Genomic DNA, 19,012 nt, shown 5'->3' on the forward strand with positions numbered 1-19,012 from the left:
AAATAGAAACTAATGTTTTGGAGTCAAATAAAGACTGCTGACACAGACTAAATTCTTCTGTGTGACTTTTTACCTACATGTTATGCCAGGGCTTTCCAAGTTTTCTTGTTGAAGTAAAAATTGTAGTCCAGTTAGTAAATGAAATGGGTTAGTTACGGTAACTGTGACTAGTCAGACAACCTAAATTGCCAGAGGATGTCCAGTGGCTTTTAAAAATCCTATTAAAAGATTTTGTTTGCAGATGGTTCAGAGCGGATAAAACAAACAAAAAAACACCGTGCCATCCTGTCCATCTTAGTGTGCTGCCTCTTTTGTCAAGGGCAGCTTACTCTTAGGTGGAGCTAGAGCTGAAGTTTTTCTCTGCTGTTTGTAAATAAAAGTAAATCTCTAAAATATCCAGGGTTCTTGGAGTGGATTTAGGAATATGAAGCTTTACATATTTTATGCAATTCTATTTATGCTAATTAAAACAATATAAATGTCACAATCTTGCTGTAAATGTTAAGTGTGAATAGTGTGTTAGTTCTAAGTGTGAACTCGCCAGGATCAGAAGACACTTTTATTGAATGAGTGTAGTAGAGTGCATAATGTGACCTTTTAGCACCTCTCGCTAGTGATTATTGAGTAAAATAGAAAGAAGTTTGGCTGTTCAGAACTTGGTGAATTTATGCAATGTGAATTAACAATATAAACACATATATCTGCCAGTGGAGCTTCCTTAACATAAGATGGCAAAAATAGGACGGAATTCCCACATGAAAAGCCAGACTGTTCAGAAAACTACTTTTTGATATATTGTGCATGCAGGATTTCTTTTATATGATATGCAGTTTGTAGTTTTCTAATGGTATTATTTGTAAAGATTGCTTTGTACTTGTGAATTAACAAAAAACAGACAAAAAGTCATGAATACCAAAAAACACTTGCTCGCATCACAAAAGTTACATGCTACAGCTTCTTAATTAATTAATTAATTAAACTCTGCAAAAATACTGGAGATAGAATGGTTGGATGAAATGTCAACAGCATTTGTTTTGATTCAGTATTGATATTTACTGCCCTGTCAACTAAGTCTTGAAGATGCTTCAGAGTCTTGGGAGGAAAAGAAGTCTAAAATTTGAATAGCTAACCCGTTTTGAATCTTTTTCTGATGAGAGCTGTTGTGTATGCTCCCTTCCTCAATCTCCTTTTCTTCCGAAGTGAGTGTTTTTCAGGTCTTGATAGAAATGTGTGAACAGTAAGTACTTGAGAATTAACTGAAAAAGGTTGTCTGTGCAACTATGTACTTTTAAAAGTAGCTATAATTAATATTACCATTCTAATATCCACGTTTTAATATGGTGGCTAGTTTTGTGCTACAGCCTGTGTTCATTCTTTTTTGTAGAAATGGTTCTTTTCTTGAAGTATTGTTTTTTTAAAGCTGTATTGCCTAGACAGCAAAATGACTATTCTTTTCGTCTAGACAGCAAAAAGACTTCATTTTAGTGGTGTGTACACACCTATTTTACCTCATGAGCAGCAAACAATTTGAATTGCTTACAACTGCCTTTTTATTTGCTATATTGCAAAGATTAAACAGCTCTCAACATCATTGAGTGTTTCAACCTTTTAATACAACACTTTCCTTTATGACACCTGGGCAATACTGACTAGGGATTTCTTTGCTGAAGTGTTACGCTCAGCTGCCTCTTGACAGATAGAAAAAATGTTCCTTTAACAGCAATGTATTATATCTTTTCTGTATGTGTTATACTTGTTAAACCTGCCACTAGTGTTTTCAAACTCGAGAGTTTTTGAAAAGTTTAACCTTTTATCCTTTGTGGAAATCAAACTGTTGGAAAGTGGGTGTGGAAAACTACAATAGCAAATACTGCTGATTCCATGCCATTAGCATCTCTTTCCAGTGAATAAAAAAAAAAGTGAAAGGAACCTATTTCTTGGATAAAGAACTGTAAATTCCTGGATAAATTACCTGTTTCTTGGGTAAATAATTCTTTGTCAATCTACCTTCCAGTGGAGGCACTTGGTTTGGAGTCTTTCATGAGCCTTACTCTTAAGTTTTTTGACCAAGCTGCTTCAGTTTTATAAGAGCTGAAAGATAACTCCCGCTGTACATTAATGCCCCAGAGAATTATTTGCTGCCTTGTTTCTGTTGAGAATAGGAGGCACTTAAATAAATGTTGTTAACCCCATTTCTCTCTTCTCACACAAGAGCTCCAAGCGAGAGTGGAAGCCTCTGGAGGACCACAGCTGCACAGATGTACCATGGCTGCTCTTGTTCATCCTCTTCTGCGTAGGAATGGTGAGTAAAGCTGAAAGGGTTCAATAAATGTTATGTAGTTGGTGAGTTTGCATTCATTTGAAGGCGGTTTTAAAAATCTTTATCCAGTAACTTATTTACTGGGTAAGGTCAGCAGGATATACTGTCATGGGAGCTGTGAGCTGTAGAACAGAAATGGGTCATACACACAGATGAAAAGCCTTTGATAGGGATTCAGAGTTAGTTGTTCGTGCCAGTTCTTGCTCCAGCTCCCTTTCCCCTGAAACTCCAGTTTCATTTGTATGTGATTTTCAGCACTTTGAGGTGTCACTTGACTCATGTTCCTTGTGGAACTGAGGATGTCCTGGAAATAATACTTTTGAGCCTGTTAAACAGTTCAGTGAATTACTGTATGCTTTTTGCTGAGAAAAAAAGATTGAGTATCCAACAGTTGACTATTTTCTTCTTGGAGGCTTACTAGAAGCACCGACTACTAACAACCATATTTCTAATGGTATGGTGTTTTAATCTGAGTTGTCCTATGTGTTGAAACCCTCATCTTGCTCAAGGCAACTTCACAACTCTGTGCACTTTATATTAAAAGATAAACAAATCTCCAAGAGCTGCAGATTGCTGAAAACTGAAAATCACAGATTCACAGAACAGCTGAAGTTGGAAGGGACCTCTGGAAGTGATCTGGTCCAATCCCCATGCTGGAGCAGGGCCACCTACAGCAGGCTGTGCAGGACCTTGTCCAGGTGGCGCAAGCTGTTACGATGTCTTTTTATCTTGTGTTGTTTCACGGACCTATGTATTCTGTTCTTCTTAAACACAGAATATCACTGTCTTGTATTGCTGCATTTTATACAGTAGCTTATCTGGAATTTCTTATTTCTAATTTTCCTTAGCTATCTGGTATTTCTGAAAGCTGTCAGCTTTCTCTTTTTGCAGTCCCTTAGTCTCTGGTGTTTGGAATTCTTAATCCATTGACTAATGTTTTTGTTTTCTTTTTTTTTATTTTCCGGAAATGTTTGTCATTGGCTGCGCTTGAAATGCAAAGATGACAGTTTTTTCTTTAAACTATACAAATTATGTCATCACTGTAACGTGGATATCTTAAAATCTTTAAAAGCACGGTATTTCCTGACAAACGAGCTAGCAGCTTTTGTTGTGGTTGTTTTTCTTCTGCCTGTGGTGTTCATGCTCTCTGGTTACTCAGTCTATATCCACTTGCTCCACCAGTCATAAATTAGCCTGCTGTGGGTTAGCGCCCCAGATTTTCCTGTCTAAGCAATATAGTATACAGAACAATTATCCAATTGGGTCAAATAACCTGTAAGTTAGTGTTCTAGGGGAATGTTCACCTGAAGAGTCAGGTACCATGATGGGCTGGGAGGTCATCTTCACATTATCATAACTTAGATTAGATGTGGGAGGAATTACGTAATTTCCCTTACTGTGTGTGTAGGGAAAAAAAATATGAACCAGCCAAGAGCCTGAGTTTTGTTGTGTGTAAAATGCATGCGAGTAAGTCCTTTATAGAACAGCAAGAGATCGAGAAAGTTGAGAGAGAGTGCTGGAAATCAGCTTTAATTACTATTTGTGATGATAGCCATTTGCTGACTTTGCCCTTGTTCTCACTTTGAGTATTAAGTCTGTAAGTGCATTAGTGCATTGGCAAGGGAAGGATAATGACCAGCTTGCTGTTGTCTGGGGTTTCTCTACAATGATAGCCTGTCCATCATAAAGATCACTCTTGTATCTTTAGACCTCTAAAACCACCCACATTTTAACTGTTAAATGCAGATTTCATTACCTGTTGTCATCAAGTGTGTATGATCCTGTTGCTCCACACGTCTCAGATGGTTTCTCAAATCTTAGCTTGCCTCATCTATAAAAACAGTTCATTGGTCGTAGTGGAGCAAACCTATGGTTCACTTTTCCCCTGTCAGTGACATTGCGAGACAGCTCGCGATTCTTTTGGAAACAGTCTCCTGTTCACATCATCACTGCCTTGATCCTGATTTTGCCAGTGTAGGAACTCTGAACATTCACAGCAAGACCCGCCTGATTTGGCGTATTTCTCATGTTGCTTCGTGTGCCGTTTTGCATTCTCTTGCACTTTACCTCCTTCTTTACTGCATTTGAATCTGGCTTTTGGAACAGTTGGTGCCTTCACCTGGCCATTTTCTTCTTTTGCTTTAGAGCAAAAAGATTTCCTTAAAATGAACTTATGTCAGATAAACCTTGTCATTCTAGCTCATCTTGAAAGCACTAGATTTGAAGGAAGAACAAATCTTGAAGTAAGAAAATCAGGACGGTCTGGAGTCTTCTAAGACACATAATAACCCTTGAAAACTCCAGCTCTTTTTTTTACTGACCGCCCTTGGCCTCCCTTCTGTTTCATGCACCACTTGAAGAGAATATTATGACTCTCATAAAAACAACTACAAGATTTTTAACTCCGCTTGGATTATGTACAGTGTTAGATACTTGAGTCTTCTTTTTGCCTTGTACTTTGTTTTATAATTGCACAGTAGTTCTCTGTGGATTCTCCTTGTCTTTCTGTCTTTGATCTGAAAGGGTTTTTAAAGAAGCTGTGCTTAGAAACAAGTGAATTAAACTCAATTTTTCCAGCTGTCAAAGAGAATATTACTAACTTTTTTTTTTTCTCCCAGGGTTTTATCTGTGGCTTTTCAATAGCTACAGGAGCAGCTGCAAGACTGCTTTCAGGCTATGACAGTTATGGAAATATCTGTGGACAGAAAAATGTCAAGGTGGAGGGAATAGTCAACAGTGGTCTGGACCTCACACAGAAGAAGTGAGTATGTGATTCAGTTGCTTAAATCTGTAAACCAGGAAATGCAAAACCTTTCTTCCTTTGAAAGTGGTTTCCAATAAAACGTGAAAAGGAATATCCTTTTTTCCTACTGGTCCTTCTCCACTGTTCTCACCTGGAGAACAACAATCTTTTATAACATCCATCAAAAGTACTTTGAAAGTGTATGTTGACAGAAGTGTAACGTGAACATAGCTAATTCATTGAGAGATGTCCTATTCTTAGCATTTACTTAATGTGGGATATTGTAGCAGATCACTGGAGAGTTGTCTTTTTTAGGGTTTTAAGTGTAATATAAGAGTTCTCAGATTTGAGAGTAGGCCTATGACATGTATATAGAAATGGTTTGACTTCTGACGTCCTATGATTCATTTCTGCCATTGAGTTTAGGGGAAACCAGGATATATCTGACACATTAAAATGAGACTTTAAAACTTTAAACCTTGGATTGTAAGTAGGATGCATAAAAGGTGCTCGTGGAGAAAATGCACAAAGCTTTTAATCAACGCTCAACTTTTAGTAAGCAGAGTCATGGGGAAACACACTTAGAGGTCAGAACCAGCAAAGGTATTTTCTGTCTATTGAGAGAAAAAAAAATCTTACTACAGTTGTAGTGCTAGAGCTGAGCAACAAGAATTCTGTCTGGAGTGAGGGCCCAAAAACCTAGTGAATGTCTGTTGAGGTCTGCCTGCTCAGAATGCATCTGTACAATTTGTGTAATGTTAGAAAGTAAGCTATTCAGTCTAACCTTAGAATAGTAGTATTAATTGTTATAAAATATGTCTCGTTCACTATTTGATTACATCAAAGAGCTAAAAATTACTCAATTTATGAGAATGATACTCTTTTACTTCACACTTCACTTTCAGATTAGCAGAAAATCCTCTATTTTTGGGGATTATTTTGGAAATATTTCTAATATATGCTGATTTTGAGTTGCCATAATGAAGATTTCTAAATAGCTGATTGTAGTGGGTGTGGCTGGGATGGAGTTAGCTTTCCCTGCAGCGGCCCATGCAGTGCTGTGCTCTGCACCTGTAGCTAGAGCAGCATCAGCGTCACTCCAGCGTGTTGTCATCACCGAGCGGTGCTGGCACAGCACCAAGACTCCCTCCATATCCCTCAAAGCCAGCGGGCTGGGGGTGGGCAAGAGGTGGGGAGGGGACATCCCCAGGGCAGCTGACCTAAACGGAACAAAGGGATATTCCTTCCATACGGTGTGGTGTCACACTCAGCAATAAAAGGTGGGGAAGGGGAAGGAGAGCGTTGGCTCTCGTCGTGAAAATGTCTGTCCTCCCAAGCAACTGCTCCACGCATTGAGGCCCTGCTTCCTGGGACGTGGCCAAACACTGCTTGTTGATCGGAAGTAGAGAATTTGTTTTTCTTCCCTCTGTGCTTCTGTGTAGCCTTTTTTTTTTTTTCTTCTCTACCTTTTCTTTCGAGGAGGGGGAGTTGAGAGAGCGCTTGTGGTGGAGTTCAGCTGCCCAGCTGAGTAAAACCACCACGCTGGTTTAAGATTTAATGTTGCTAGGTATTTGGTGTGATATCAGGAAAATTTAAATTAAATAAAACAGCGTGAACATTTTTACATATTTATTCTGTCAAAAGAATCATTTTTTAATCTAATTGCAGCTTTTAGGAGGGTTAAAAAGCTTAAAAGTAATGCAGAAAAAAATTCCTACTGTACTCTATAAATATTTTAGTGCTTTCTAAAGTCAGGTATATCAGTACAAAATTGTCATTCCTGTGTTGTGAAAGATGATACAAAGTTCAAAATTATCAACATAAACATCTTTACCTTTAGAAAGAAATGATGTCTCTCTTGGTGTGAGAAGGTGGAGAAACTCAGGCACCGTATTGAAACACACCAAATAATAGTGTAATAGTCTCCCTAGAATATGTATGTCACAGAAATTAGGCCATCGTGAATATAAACGTCTAGCACTGCTAAGTGATTTTCACCTTGTAAAGTCAATGATTGAAAGATCGCAAATAGAAATTGAGAAAAATTTAAATGCAGTTAACATACAGAGCTTGCTGATTGTCAAGCCAAAGTCTTAGTAAGGTTCAAAAGTATATTTTTTGAAAAATGGTATCGTGGCTTGAAGCATGACTGAAGTGGGTACACTTACATGGGATATCATTGTCACTGGTAAGAGTGAGAGAAAGTCTTCTAGAAAGGCAGATTATTCTATAACTGTTCACAGTGAAATGTCTGGTACAGTCAAGGGTACCCAGCTTTGGTAGAGGCCAGTTCTTATGTAAGCAAGTGATCCATCTCACTCTCAGTGGCTTTTTATTTTTTTTAGAAGAAACTATCTGCTTTGCATCTGTGTCTAGCAGATGGAGTTCCTGCAGTGTCTGAGGTGCAGTTCAATGGAATATTTCATGCTATTTTATAGGAGTACTTTTCAGACATATGTGAAATAAAGTCTTCTTACTGCTCCTTTCTATTTCAGTTTGTGAAGAGAAAGGATGGGCTTTAAGCTCTACCAATGTGATTTTCGAAACATAAAGTTATACTCATTTCATTCTGCTTGCGGAGTAATTCTGTCTTCATTTCTGAGTCCAAGGCAGAAAAGCTAAATCATCTGTAAAAACAGCATTTCATTCCTTGTAAATGACAGCAACCCATAAAGATTGTAATGAGGAAGTGAAATGTGGCCTGCATGGAAATGAAAATCTGGGTGGCAAGGGTAAGGAGCAAGAGTCCTCACAATAGTATGATCTGATCAGTGTACATCAGTTACGTTGACACCAGTGAGGTGAAATGTTGGGAAGGAGGTTTTTACAACATGATCTTGTCAACAAAGAGTGAATCAAGCATCTTTTTATTTTAGAAAGAAAATACAGCTTTAATAGACCGTGCTCAAGGGTAAGACACAGGATGATAGACCAGCCCTAGTTTAATGAATTCTCATTAAGCCTGCCTGCTTTAAATAAACTTCTTGCTTTTCAGGTTTTGGCAATTATGATGGGGTTAAAAATGTCCATAAATGATGTCCATAGTAGCCAAATATTCAGTCTTATTTTTGATCAGTAGTATTTTGCTGCTTGGGCAGAATCCAGTTAGTGCTATTCCTCCAAGTACAAGATGATGTTCATATGCTGCCATGGAGAATAGTTAGGGTGGTTTTCTGCCTTAATAAATGCCTTTGACTCAGGAAAAGGGTTGATTTTTAGCTAGTAAGAAAGCCCAGATAGAGCTTGCAACATGCATGATGCATGCAGAGAATTTGGTTGAAAGAAACTGTATATGCCCTACATGTCATTTGTTTAGATTGGTTGTGATCATTTAATTCACTTCTCCATTATAGCAATAAGATGCTTGTAAATCACAGTAAATGGTTGTTCTGTAAAGTACTCATTTGCCTATAAAGAGATGCCCTGAGAGCTGACAGAAAATCAATGACACAAATATAAGAACGTACACGGTACTTGAAGGTAAGATAGGCTTATGTGGTGGTTTTACCTTTCTGGGCAGCTAAAATCCCACTCCAACTGCTCCCTCACTCTTCCACCTCAATGAAAAGCGGGGAGAAAATACAATGGGAAGGGCTCAAGGGTTGTGATAAGGACAGGGAGATCACTCACCGTTATCATCATGGGCAAAACAAACACACCACAGGAAGATTAGTGTAATTTATTGCCCATCACTAGCAGAATAGAACAGTGAGAAACTAAAAGCAAACTAAAAACACCTTCCCCCCACCCACCCTCTTCCACCTCCTTCTCCCCCAAGCTTTGCAGGGGAATGGGGAATGGGAAATGGGGGCCGCGGTCAGTCCCTGATGCTTCGTCTCCGCCACGCCTTCACGGTCCCTCTCTGCCCCTGCTCCCCGTGGGGTCCCTCCCACGGGATGCCGTCCTTCCCGAACTGAGCCTGCGGGGGCTGCCCGCAGGCAGCAGCTCTTCAAGAACAGCTCCCACACGGCTCCGTACCACGGGGTCCATCCATCCCCCAGGAGCAAACTGCTCCAGCACGGGTCCCCCACGGGTGGGCGGCAGCTCCCCCCAGACCCCCTGCTCCTGCGGGGGCTCCTCTCCACGGGCTGCAGCTCCGGCCCGGGGCCTGCTCCTGCGGGGGCTCTCCATGGGCCGCAGCCTCCTCCAGGCCACATCCACCTGCTCCACCGGGGGCTCCTCCACGGGGGGGCTGCAGCGTGGAGATCTGCTCCGTGTGGGACCCATGGGCTGCAGGGGGACAGCCTGCTCCACCAGGGACCTTTCCCTGCACATGCTGCAGGGGAACTGCTGCTGCCTGCCTGGAGCACCTCCTGCCCTCCTGCTGCACTCACCTGGGGGGCTGCAGGGCTGCTTCTCTCAGATTTCTGACTCCTCTCTCCCAGCTGCTGTTGCACAGCAGGTTTTTCCCCCTTCCTTAAACCTACTCTCCCAGAGACCCACCCAGTGTCGCTCCCTGGCTCAGCTCAGGCCAGCAGCGGGTTCCTTTGGAGCCGTCTGGAGCTGGCTCTGCTCTGACACGGGGCAGCTGCTGGGCTCTGCTCACAGAGGCCACCCCTGCAGCCCCTGCTACCAAAACCTTGCCATGTAAACCCAATACAGCTTGTTCGTATAATTTGCCGCAGTGCTTAAAATGAACTGTTCATGCTTCCAGAATCAAGGTGTAGTGTATGAAGTTACCATGCTTTTTCTTCCTGTTTTTACATGGAAAGAAGAGAGTGCTGAATTTTTCATAGTCACAAATAGGTAATAACTTGTCTAATAAGCTACCAATCAGGAGTCGAAACTGTTGATGCTCTCTTTCTAACTTCTGATCATTTTGAAATTATATTTTGAATTACTTCCCTAGAAATCTGGAATTTTCTTTTAGACGTCTTAAAAAAAAAAAAAGGCAACATTGAAATAAAAACTCAAAACAGTAGAAGAACAAAAAGAAGGCTATATATATATACATGTAAAATTTTTTGATACATTTTGAAAAATTATGGAGAAGTTCATTTTTAATTTCCTGCCTGAGAACGAACTACTTGATACTGATGTTATTTTCACATATCATGACTTTTGAAAAGTTACACAAATTCTTTCCTTCTTTCTCTGTACGTATAGGAATTACTTTAATATTAAACATGAGCTTAACATTTCTAGTTTTTATTATAGTTATGAGTGTAGATATATTACAAATTACATGCAGTTATTTTTACCTCAGGTAACTTTTCATCATGCCTTGTTTCAGAGACGTATGTTGATTTCCAAAAAGTAGATTAAGGTACAACATAAAGATGCTTTCTTAGGCTCTAAATCTGACATATGAATTTCCTGCGGCAAACAAATTTTCATTTCTAGTGCTGAAGCATATTCTAAAAATCTAATTACTTTAGTCTTTGTGTTGCCGATCTAAGTTACTTTCTTACCAGCAAATTAGACTATTGTTGATTTTGAAGAAATTGCAGCACAAGATATGAACAAAACCTGTTCTGTGGTGACATGGTTTGGAATTTTCTGCAATCAAATCAGTTGTTTTCAGTAAATCATAGCTTTAAAAACCAAACCTTTTCCTCTGTAATGCTGGTGCTTGGCATTTCAGTTCTTGTTTTAGCTGTTAGAATTTGAAAATATCTTGCATCAGATTTCTGAAACCTTGGATTGAAGCCACATATTCATAGCTTGGAGTTTGATTTGCAGCTGCCTTGTTTTGGTCAGAGCCATCTCTGAACCGCACAGTGTGGTGTTTGAATTATATGTGTCTGTTTAAGGGTATGCCAACACAGCACGCTTCTGTCCAAATTGGATATGGCCCTATAGTTGCATCATATTTCTCAATTGCCAGTCTTGACTTAAAATTGTAGTATTCATTTTACAGAGTACTCCACTTTCTTCCAGCCATTAAGATTATAGTTTGGTCTTTGACTTGAAATGAATGTAGAAGTGGGCTGTAGTCCAGCCTGTGAATGCCAGAGTTGGTTTCCCTGGGCTTTTCTCAGCAATATGTGTTCAGAGATGCTAGCACTGGCCTCCTGCCCAGGGAACTGGGGTCTCTGCCCAGGCTGAGGGATGCAGATGGACAGACATGCCCAGAGGACACTGCAGGACACAGGCACACAGACACAGCCCTGTCCCCTCCTGCCCTGGGGCTGCCAGAGCCAGCCAGCCTGGTGCAGGCCCACACGCAACACCCCTGGGTCCCCATCACAAACACATCCACCTCCCTGGTGCTGCCGGCACCAAACTGACCCGTGCTAGTCCCCCAGAAGCTGTTATCTGGCAGCAGACTTGAACATTGCATGGAGCAAGATCACACAGAGACGTTGAAGCAAGGATTTAATGAGAAGATGGGACAGGCTCATTCAGACGAGCTTTAATGACCAGCCCCGGCTTACACAGAACTAGCACGTTGCATAACTTTTTCTGTCTCTCCAACTTTGATCCTCCCTTCCCTGTACATCTCATCAGCTAGTGTAGCCCCACTGACCTTCTCCAGCATCATGGACCATCAGGTTTGCATCCTTACCGGTTGAGAAGTCCCAGTTTGCCTGCAGCTTCTTGATAGCTCATCAGTTGTTGTGATTCTTGTGTTGTTTCTGGTTGTTGTATATGTTGACAATAACTGCATGCATTTTATGTCTGTGTGTTTGTTTCCCCTCCCTTATCATAATTTGATGAGGTCCTTAATAATGCAGCCTCACTGCAAAATAAGTGTTCTTTGCATATCCTTACTAGTTAGTACAATGACCAGTTTTTGTTCTCATCACTGCCTCCCTCATCGTTTCTTGGTCAGGTTTGATTCTTACATGTTCTTGTTGATGGCTGCTTTGATCAGATAACCTTACAGGAGCAGATGCTCTCTTTCCACATACCCGTACAGAATGGAAGAACATCTGTAGGGACTTGCCCTCAAGAAGAGGAGGCTGTAAAAGGAGTGTCCAGTTAAAACCACTATTGTTTTTCTTAGTATCAGTTGGAAGGTGTTTTCTTTGAAATAAAGGAAAAGCGTGGAATTCATGGCTTGTTGCTCACACCCAGTTAGTTACCTTGGAGACATGGCAGAGTTTTTGTGTGTGCTTGCTTCCTAGACTTTCATGGTCTATGGAGTTCTGAGGTGTGTAGTATGTATTCAGTAAAAAAAAAATAAAAATAAAAATTCACAGAAATAGGGACAAAGAAAATGAATGTTTTAAGAATTCAAGTGGTGTATTACTGCAGTACACTTGATATAGATGAAAGTTTTGATGGAGTTTCAGGAGGTAAGACAAGAAGTCTTTTGAAGCTAAGGACTGAAAAAGTGTGCTAAGTAGTAATAATTCTCATACACTGAGATTAGGTAATAGAAACTTCCCTGTCTTTTCTCTGTGTGAGAAAGTTAGACAGCAATTGGCACATAGACTGAAAGTGTTCAGGCAGGATCTTAACTCCAGCCATTACACATGTGGCCAACTGATATGACGTATACTTTTTTTTTCTTTTCCTAGGATCTGCACAGCAATTTTCGAACCAGCTTTGTCCCAGTTGTTTAAAAAAAAGATTGATGGTTTGACATTTTTGCATGGTCTGTGAGATCCATTATCAAAAATACACTTGAAAAGTATTATCTCTAAAGTGTGTAGTATCAAACGTGTTGGGACATTGCCTTTTTCCTTGTAACACTTTCTGTCATAGCACATTCTTCTTAAAAGTTCCAGTTCAAGTTATCAAGTAAAACATCAATCTCTTTGAAAGTTGTATTTATTTCTGATAGTGTGCTTGTAAAGGAGTCTTCTTATAGTGTACTATGTAACTTAAAGTGCACTTACAACTATGTATAACTATGTGCTAGCTTAAAAAAGTATTCTGGGATCAGAAGGGATTTTTACTGATTATGAGTTGAATTTCCCCTATGAGAACTGCAAAAATAGAAATGCTATTTTACATGGTAGTTTTGTTTTCCCATTTTGATGTGAGATGATATGAAGAGAGTATTTCAATGCATAGCGTGTCACCAGAGTTACAGGAATTTGAAACACTCGTTCAACTTTCACAAAAGAAAAGATGCTGTGTCTGCATTACACCATGAATGGACAATACAGTAGGGCAGTGTTTGCGATGTGATGTGTGTAGTCAGGAGAAATGATGGCTAGGAAGCTACAATAAGTACTTCACAAAGTGGGTTTTTAAATGACAGTGACCATCTTGAAAAGTTATGAAATAGAATCTCTTTAAAATACTTCACCCGAACTGTAGCTACTAGAAAGAGCTGAACAATTTTCATTTCAAAATAAATACTAACATGATCTATGGTATGGGTATGGGCTGGTGGTGTGGAAAATCAATCTAAAACAAAAAGCTGTTCTGAATTGCTTTTATCGTGTGTGTTCATTAAAATAATGACAGTCTGTCTTTTTTTTTTTTTTAATAGCATAAGTATAATCTTAGAGGGCTTGTTTTGTGTTTTGGGAAGAAATGGAAATTATGAAGTGAAGTTATGGAGTGAAGCATTAGCTCTGAATTGTAAGACCCATATCTGTGAAGAGGCATGATAGAAGTGCTACTCTTTTTGTAAACAATACCATTTGAATGGACTTGAATCTGGTAAAGTTACGTATCTTTTCTGTCTGATCCAACAGTCCGTAAATATTAGTCTTTTTGGCGCATATGTTGAGTACGTCAATTATTTTTACCCACACAATTATGATAGTAGCAAATTTCCCATGTTTCTAGGTAGACTGAAGGTTAGTCTTGAATGAATCTTTTAGTTTGAAATGAAATCAATTTTGTTCAGTGTAATTGTTGATTAAAATAGAAGTAATTCACATCTTTTTCTTCCCTAGGTATGTGTTCTTTTTGGATCCGTGCAACATTGATCTAGTACATCAGAAGATCAAATCTCTTGCTTTGTGTGTATCAGCTTGCCCAAGGAAAGAACTAAAGACTCTGGCTGATGTTCAGAAATTTGCAGAAACTAATGGTATGAAAAAAACATATCTATTCATGTACAAATTTAATAGGATTAAAGAAAGACTTGTGCTTTAGCTGAACTAAAAATGAAATCTAGTTTAAGAAATGTTGATGAAATAATGCAGTATTTTTTTAAACTAAAACTTTGCTAAAACTTACAGTATCGATATGTTTCTGTTTGTGTGTTGGACAGTTTTGAAAGATCATTCTTAAAACAGGACCAGAAAGTATAATGAGAATTAAAGAGAATGGCCAAGACTGTTGGGTGTGTTCTCAACTCCTATGGAAACACTCTGATTTGTTCAACAGTAACTGTTGAAATATCCTCAGGTATAAGGGCCAGTGAGAGCAGTCCTGCTGTCAAACTGTGCTTGGAGCATGTCTGTGGGTGTGAGAAAATGCCCTCCTTTCCTTCAGTGCTCCAGTGCAGTGCCTGTTTTTCTGGTGGAATTATAAATAACATTACTTGCCTGTCTCCATAGCAGTGCGAACAGCTGTGCCAGCACTGTGCAGGGTTAGACCAAGAGTGGTGGCTGCCTCATGTAATTTGTGCAGAGTCGTCTAAGATAAGTCCACAGTGAAAGTAGGCAGTGTTGGAATATGATTTCACTCTTTACCCCTTAACCATGTGTTTCTCTTACATAAAACAGGTCAGTTATTTTTTGATGTGAAGTTAACATCAGTGGAGTTTTGTAGAATCGTAGAATCACAGAATGGTGTTGTTTGGGATGGATCTTAAAGGTCATCTAGTTCCAATCCCCCTTGCCATGGGCAGGTGCTTGAAATAATGAAATGCAGCTATGTCTTGTTTTACCGCAAACACTGTTTCTATGTTTATAGGTTAAGTCTTGTATTAACTGTGCCTGAAATATGTTCAGCATAACTATTTTTTAAAGTACAGCAAAACCCACTCTTACTAAAAAACATGCTGTGTTTTGCCCAAATGATTCTCCATTCTGTTATTTATGTTAGCATTTTAGGTTTTAAAATAGATCTTTGACATTTTCATTAATTAATATCAGAGCCAGGTGTTTGAGCTGAGAGAAGCTTGGCCAAAAGTGTGAAGTCTGTTGTTAAAGAAGAATGGAATCATTCATGAGTTCAAGCCCTGATTTTCATTATGTGATCTTGAGCTTGTTGAAAAGGAGTACTAAACTAAATTGAGCTTTCCTCTTGTAGATCTAGGCTGTGCAGGACTAGAATCACACAGTTCTGAGAAGCTCATCTTCATCGTTATATTTTTGTTTAAAGGTTCACCAACCAGGGCAGGTTCCAAAAAGTGGTATTTTATGGCAAGTGAGCAGCTTACCTACTGAGCACCCTAAATGCTATGGTTCCACAGGTAGCGTATGCATACTATGTGTACAGTAAAAGTTAAAAGCATTATTCAATCCTATGATAGACCAAGAACAGTGAATTCGAATCAAACCTATAGTACTGAGTAAACAGAATCATTTTTCTGAGAGACGCTTCGTAGCTCCTAGAGTAGGTTTAAACTAAATAAAACTAATAAATTGAACTGGCAGCCTGTTTCAAGTGACCTTAGAAGGTCACTTCTACACTGCAGTAGTTGACTGTAAAACAAATAAGGAAACCTGAGAACTTTGAACATTTCTGCACACAGCTTAACTGGAATTTCTATGTTTGTGATGTTATGAAGTCAGAATTTTAGAGTGTACCTGACAAGATCTGAAGAAGGCAAGAGAGATGTTTCATTTATTGTGATAATCAATGCTGAGTATTCCATAGTTGCAATTTTTAGCACATAACAAAAAAACCCACCTTAATGTGTGAAGATGCATGGGTATAGAATGCAGTCAACTCTTAATTTTGCTCTTCTGAGCCCTTCTAAAAGCTCTAACCCTTTCTACAACCTGAAAATAACGATTGTGCTGGGTATAGGCTCTGTGGAGGCTGTTGCATATGCATTTGAAGAATTAACCGTTTTCACCTGGCTCATATGCCATCCCTGAAATCTGTTTACTTGTCCATACACGTTCGAATTCTTTTATAAATTACTGCTTAAGAACCCTTCCATCCCGAAGAAATCCTGCGTTGTCCCTCAGCCCATCAAGAGATGATATAGTAAATTCAGATAAAAAAAAAATTACCTAAATGTCTTTATAAAAAGTTGTAATGTAGTTAAACATACTGCAACATCACTGGATTAATTCATGATTTTATCAGTATTAGGTATGGTTCTTTAGCTAGTTCAGCATTTATGGTATCTTTTCCAAAATGGGAGAGGAACTTGACTGTCTATACAAAAAGTGACAAAACTGCTTGCTAACTCGAGGTAAGGTTCAGAGCATTTATGGCAGAATTCTTACTTATTGTGCAATGCAACTTGTGTTTTTCTGTAAGCAAGATTATAAATAAGTGTTTAGGGCAGAGGAAATGCTTGCTTGAAACATGAAGAACATTTCATGATGAAGCAGCCTTCTGGTTTCCTGAATCTGTAATGATGCACTTGCTATTCTGCTGTAATTTAGGAAAAAGAGATGATGTGGTGAATAATGCTGCACCATTTCAGGTCAGTAACCTCTCACCCCCATCACACTTGCTCCCTCACTGTCAGGTCCAGCATTTGCAATACCATCCCATCTAAGAAAAGGAGAGCTCTGTCCCTTAGAAAGCCTGGCTGATGTTAAGAAAACAAAGCGTGTGCCTTCAGTCTGTTCAGAATGATTGACACACAGAACGCTAGCAACTGGCTGGGGCCTCTTACGAAAGGAGACACAGGGAAGGAAAAAGCTGTGCAGTTGACCACTGAGATTTTCAGCCTATACAAAGATGCGAGTTGAAAATCTTAGGAGTGCTCTGAAGCAACTCCTGAAGCTGACGCAGTGTTGACTGGGAACACTTTCTAATGCTTCTCACACACAGCCGTGCTAATAATTGAGTTTTTAGATCTGTGGGTTTTGTACAACTGAGAAACTTGTGTATTTTGAACTGACTGTTGCTGGTCTCTCCTGGATTTTCTCACCCAGCAGAACACTTTAGGCAGGGAGTGCTTGGGATTCAATGTTTTTATTGGTCTTGGCACTTGAAAAACGATGCATATTGAGTATTGTGGCTAAGAGCTCTTTTTTCCAGAAAGGTGATTGATGCTGCAAAATGTAACATCCATGAAACATTGCAATGACCTTTCCAAGGTCTTGCCAAAGCATTTTTAAATATCCTTGAAGATATAATTCATTTCTGACTGTGTGAAATGAACAATGACATGTCATTATCTAAAAGAAACACTAAAACAGGTGGCCATAATTTCTGACATGTTTCATTCAATAGTAAGTGTAATGACTAGTCTTTATGAGAACCACTATTCCTATCTGTTATGTAAATGACCAGATGCAGATTTAGGAATCTAGAATATTTCTATTTTAAAATGTGTTGGCAGGCATCTTGGTTATCAGAATACCGTAGCTAGAACAGGCTACTTGTGGTCCAGGAGGGCTTAAGAGCTCGAGGTAAAACCACAGTAAGTCTGCTATGGAGCCTGGACTGAAAAGTAATCACTGAAGGAAATCAAGCTGCCTAAGTCAGCATAAGGTCATCTCTCTGAGCTACGGGGAGGAACCAAAGGGAAAAGAAAAAGGATTTTTCTTTCATTTGAAGATAATGAAATTGTCAAATATAGTAGTCAAAGTAAGCCTTTGTGGCATTACCTTAGAAATAGTGGTTACATTGCTGCCAGCTTCCGACATTTTTCTTCTGCTCCTGTTCCTATCCCAACCTTTCTTTTTTATTGTTATTTATTTATTTATTTATTTTTAGGGGAAGTGTGCTGGTTAAAACTTGATCCCTTGTTCATGATTTTCCTGAAGCCTCTTGTACCAAATTAGTTACAGGCATATAATGGTTAAATTGATTCTGTACCACTGGGTGTTTGGGAATCTGAATTTGCTATTAATTTTGAGTGTGTTTTTTTTGAATGTCTAGTAATAATAAAAGTACATTATAACAATAATAGTACAATAGTACAACAACAATAATACAATAATAAAAGTACATTATAGCTGGTTTTGAGGTACGGGGCAATATGGTTACTCTACCTTGTTACTACAGCTGCCTGTCAGAATTCTGTTGAAAATGGACCCCCCAGTTAGAATGAAACAGTTCTCACAATAGAGATAGGCTGCGCATGGAGTCCTGCAGTAATCTACACCAAGATGGCGTTATTGATATAATTAAATGTTTGATAACATTGATAGCATTGTCCATAAGTGCAATATTTATTAATTGTGAAGAGAGAAAAACAGGGACCACATTTTGTGTGTAAAACTCTTGCTCTGATGCCATCTTAAAGGCTGTGTTCTGGTCCTTGCTTTGCAAATGCTTTTTTACTTTTTTTTTTTCTTAAACTTTCTTTAATTTTATGTCTGTTGATGGTAGTAACAAGAAAAGTCCAAAGACTTTTTGCCTGGAAAAAAAAGAATGATGTCAAGAAGAGTAAGGTCTTGAGAAAAAGAAATAGCTTAGAGAAAGTTAAAACATGACAACAAAATGCCCTATTCTTTGGTCTCGTAACTTGAGTAGCATGTAACTAGAGAGTAAAATGAAATTACCAGGCACCAAATGGCCAGATATTTTTAAGATTAGTTATGGTTAAAGTATGAAACTTATTGCAGTATGGCAATATTTTAGATACCAAAAGGTAAACAGTTGGACTTACAATGTTTGGACATTTAAAAGTAGAAAAGGACTCAAGGAAACCCACCTGGATGCCATCCTGTGCAGTGTGCTCTAGGTGGTCCTGCTTGGCAGGGTGTTGGACAAGATGATCTCCAGAGGTCCCTTCCAACCTCAACCGTTCTGTGATTTTGTACTAACGTTGAGCCATAAGTGGTGAAGAGCTAAAGATGCAGTGGGAGATAAACAACAGCTACTAGGCTAGAAGCGCTTTTAATTTGGTTCCAGAATAGCTGATTTTATTTAATAGTGAGAAAAATATGAGTGGTTGAATGAGTAAATTAGTATTTGTTTTCAAGTTCCTGTACTGCTGATTGAGAAGGGGATAG

General features: G+C 39.1%; 1 protein-coding gene across 2 annotated transcripts in view; it reads left to right on the plus strand.

Annotated features, from left to right (window-relative positions):
• The window catches only part of SLC44A1 (solute carrier family 44 member 1), a 67,255-nt gene that overhangs the window by 14,546 nt on the left and 33,697 nt on the right, over positions 1-19,012 (plus strand). For both annotated transcript variants that reach the window (XM_066987877.1, XM_066987878.1), the window contains exons 2-4: positions 2,213-2,302; positions 4,939-5,081; positions 13,865-14,001. In XM_066987877.1, coding sequence (XP_066843978.1) covers positions 2,213-2,302; positions 4,939-5,081; positions 13,865-14,001 — 370 coding nt within the window. The remainder of the gene's footprint in view (positions 1-2,212; positions 2,303-4,938; positions 5,082-13,864; positions 14,002-19,012) is intronic.

This window comes from Anser cygnoides, chromosome Z (genome assembly GCF_040182565.1).
Source record: "Anser cygnoides isolate HZ-2024a breed goose chromosome Z, Taihu_goose_T2T_genome, whole genome shotgun sequence".
NCBI classification, from domain to species: domain Eukaryota; kingdom Metazoa; phylum Chordata; class Aves; order Anseriformes; family Anatidae; genus Anser; species Anser cygnoides.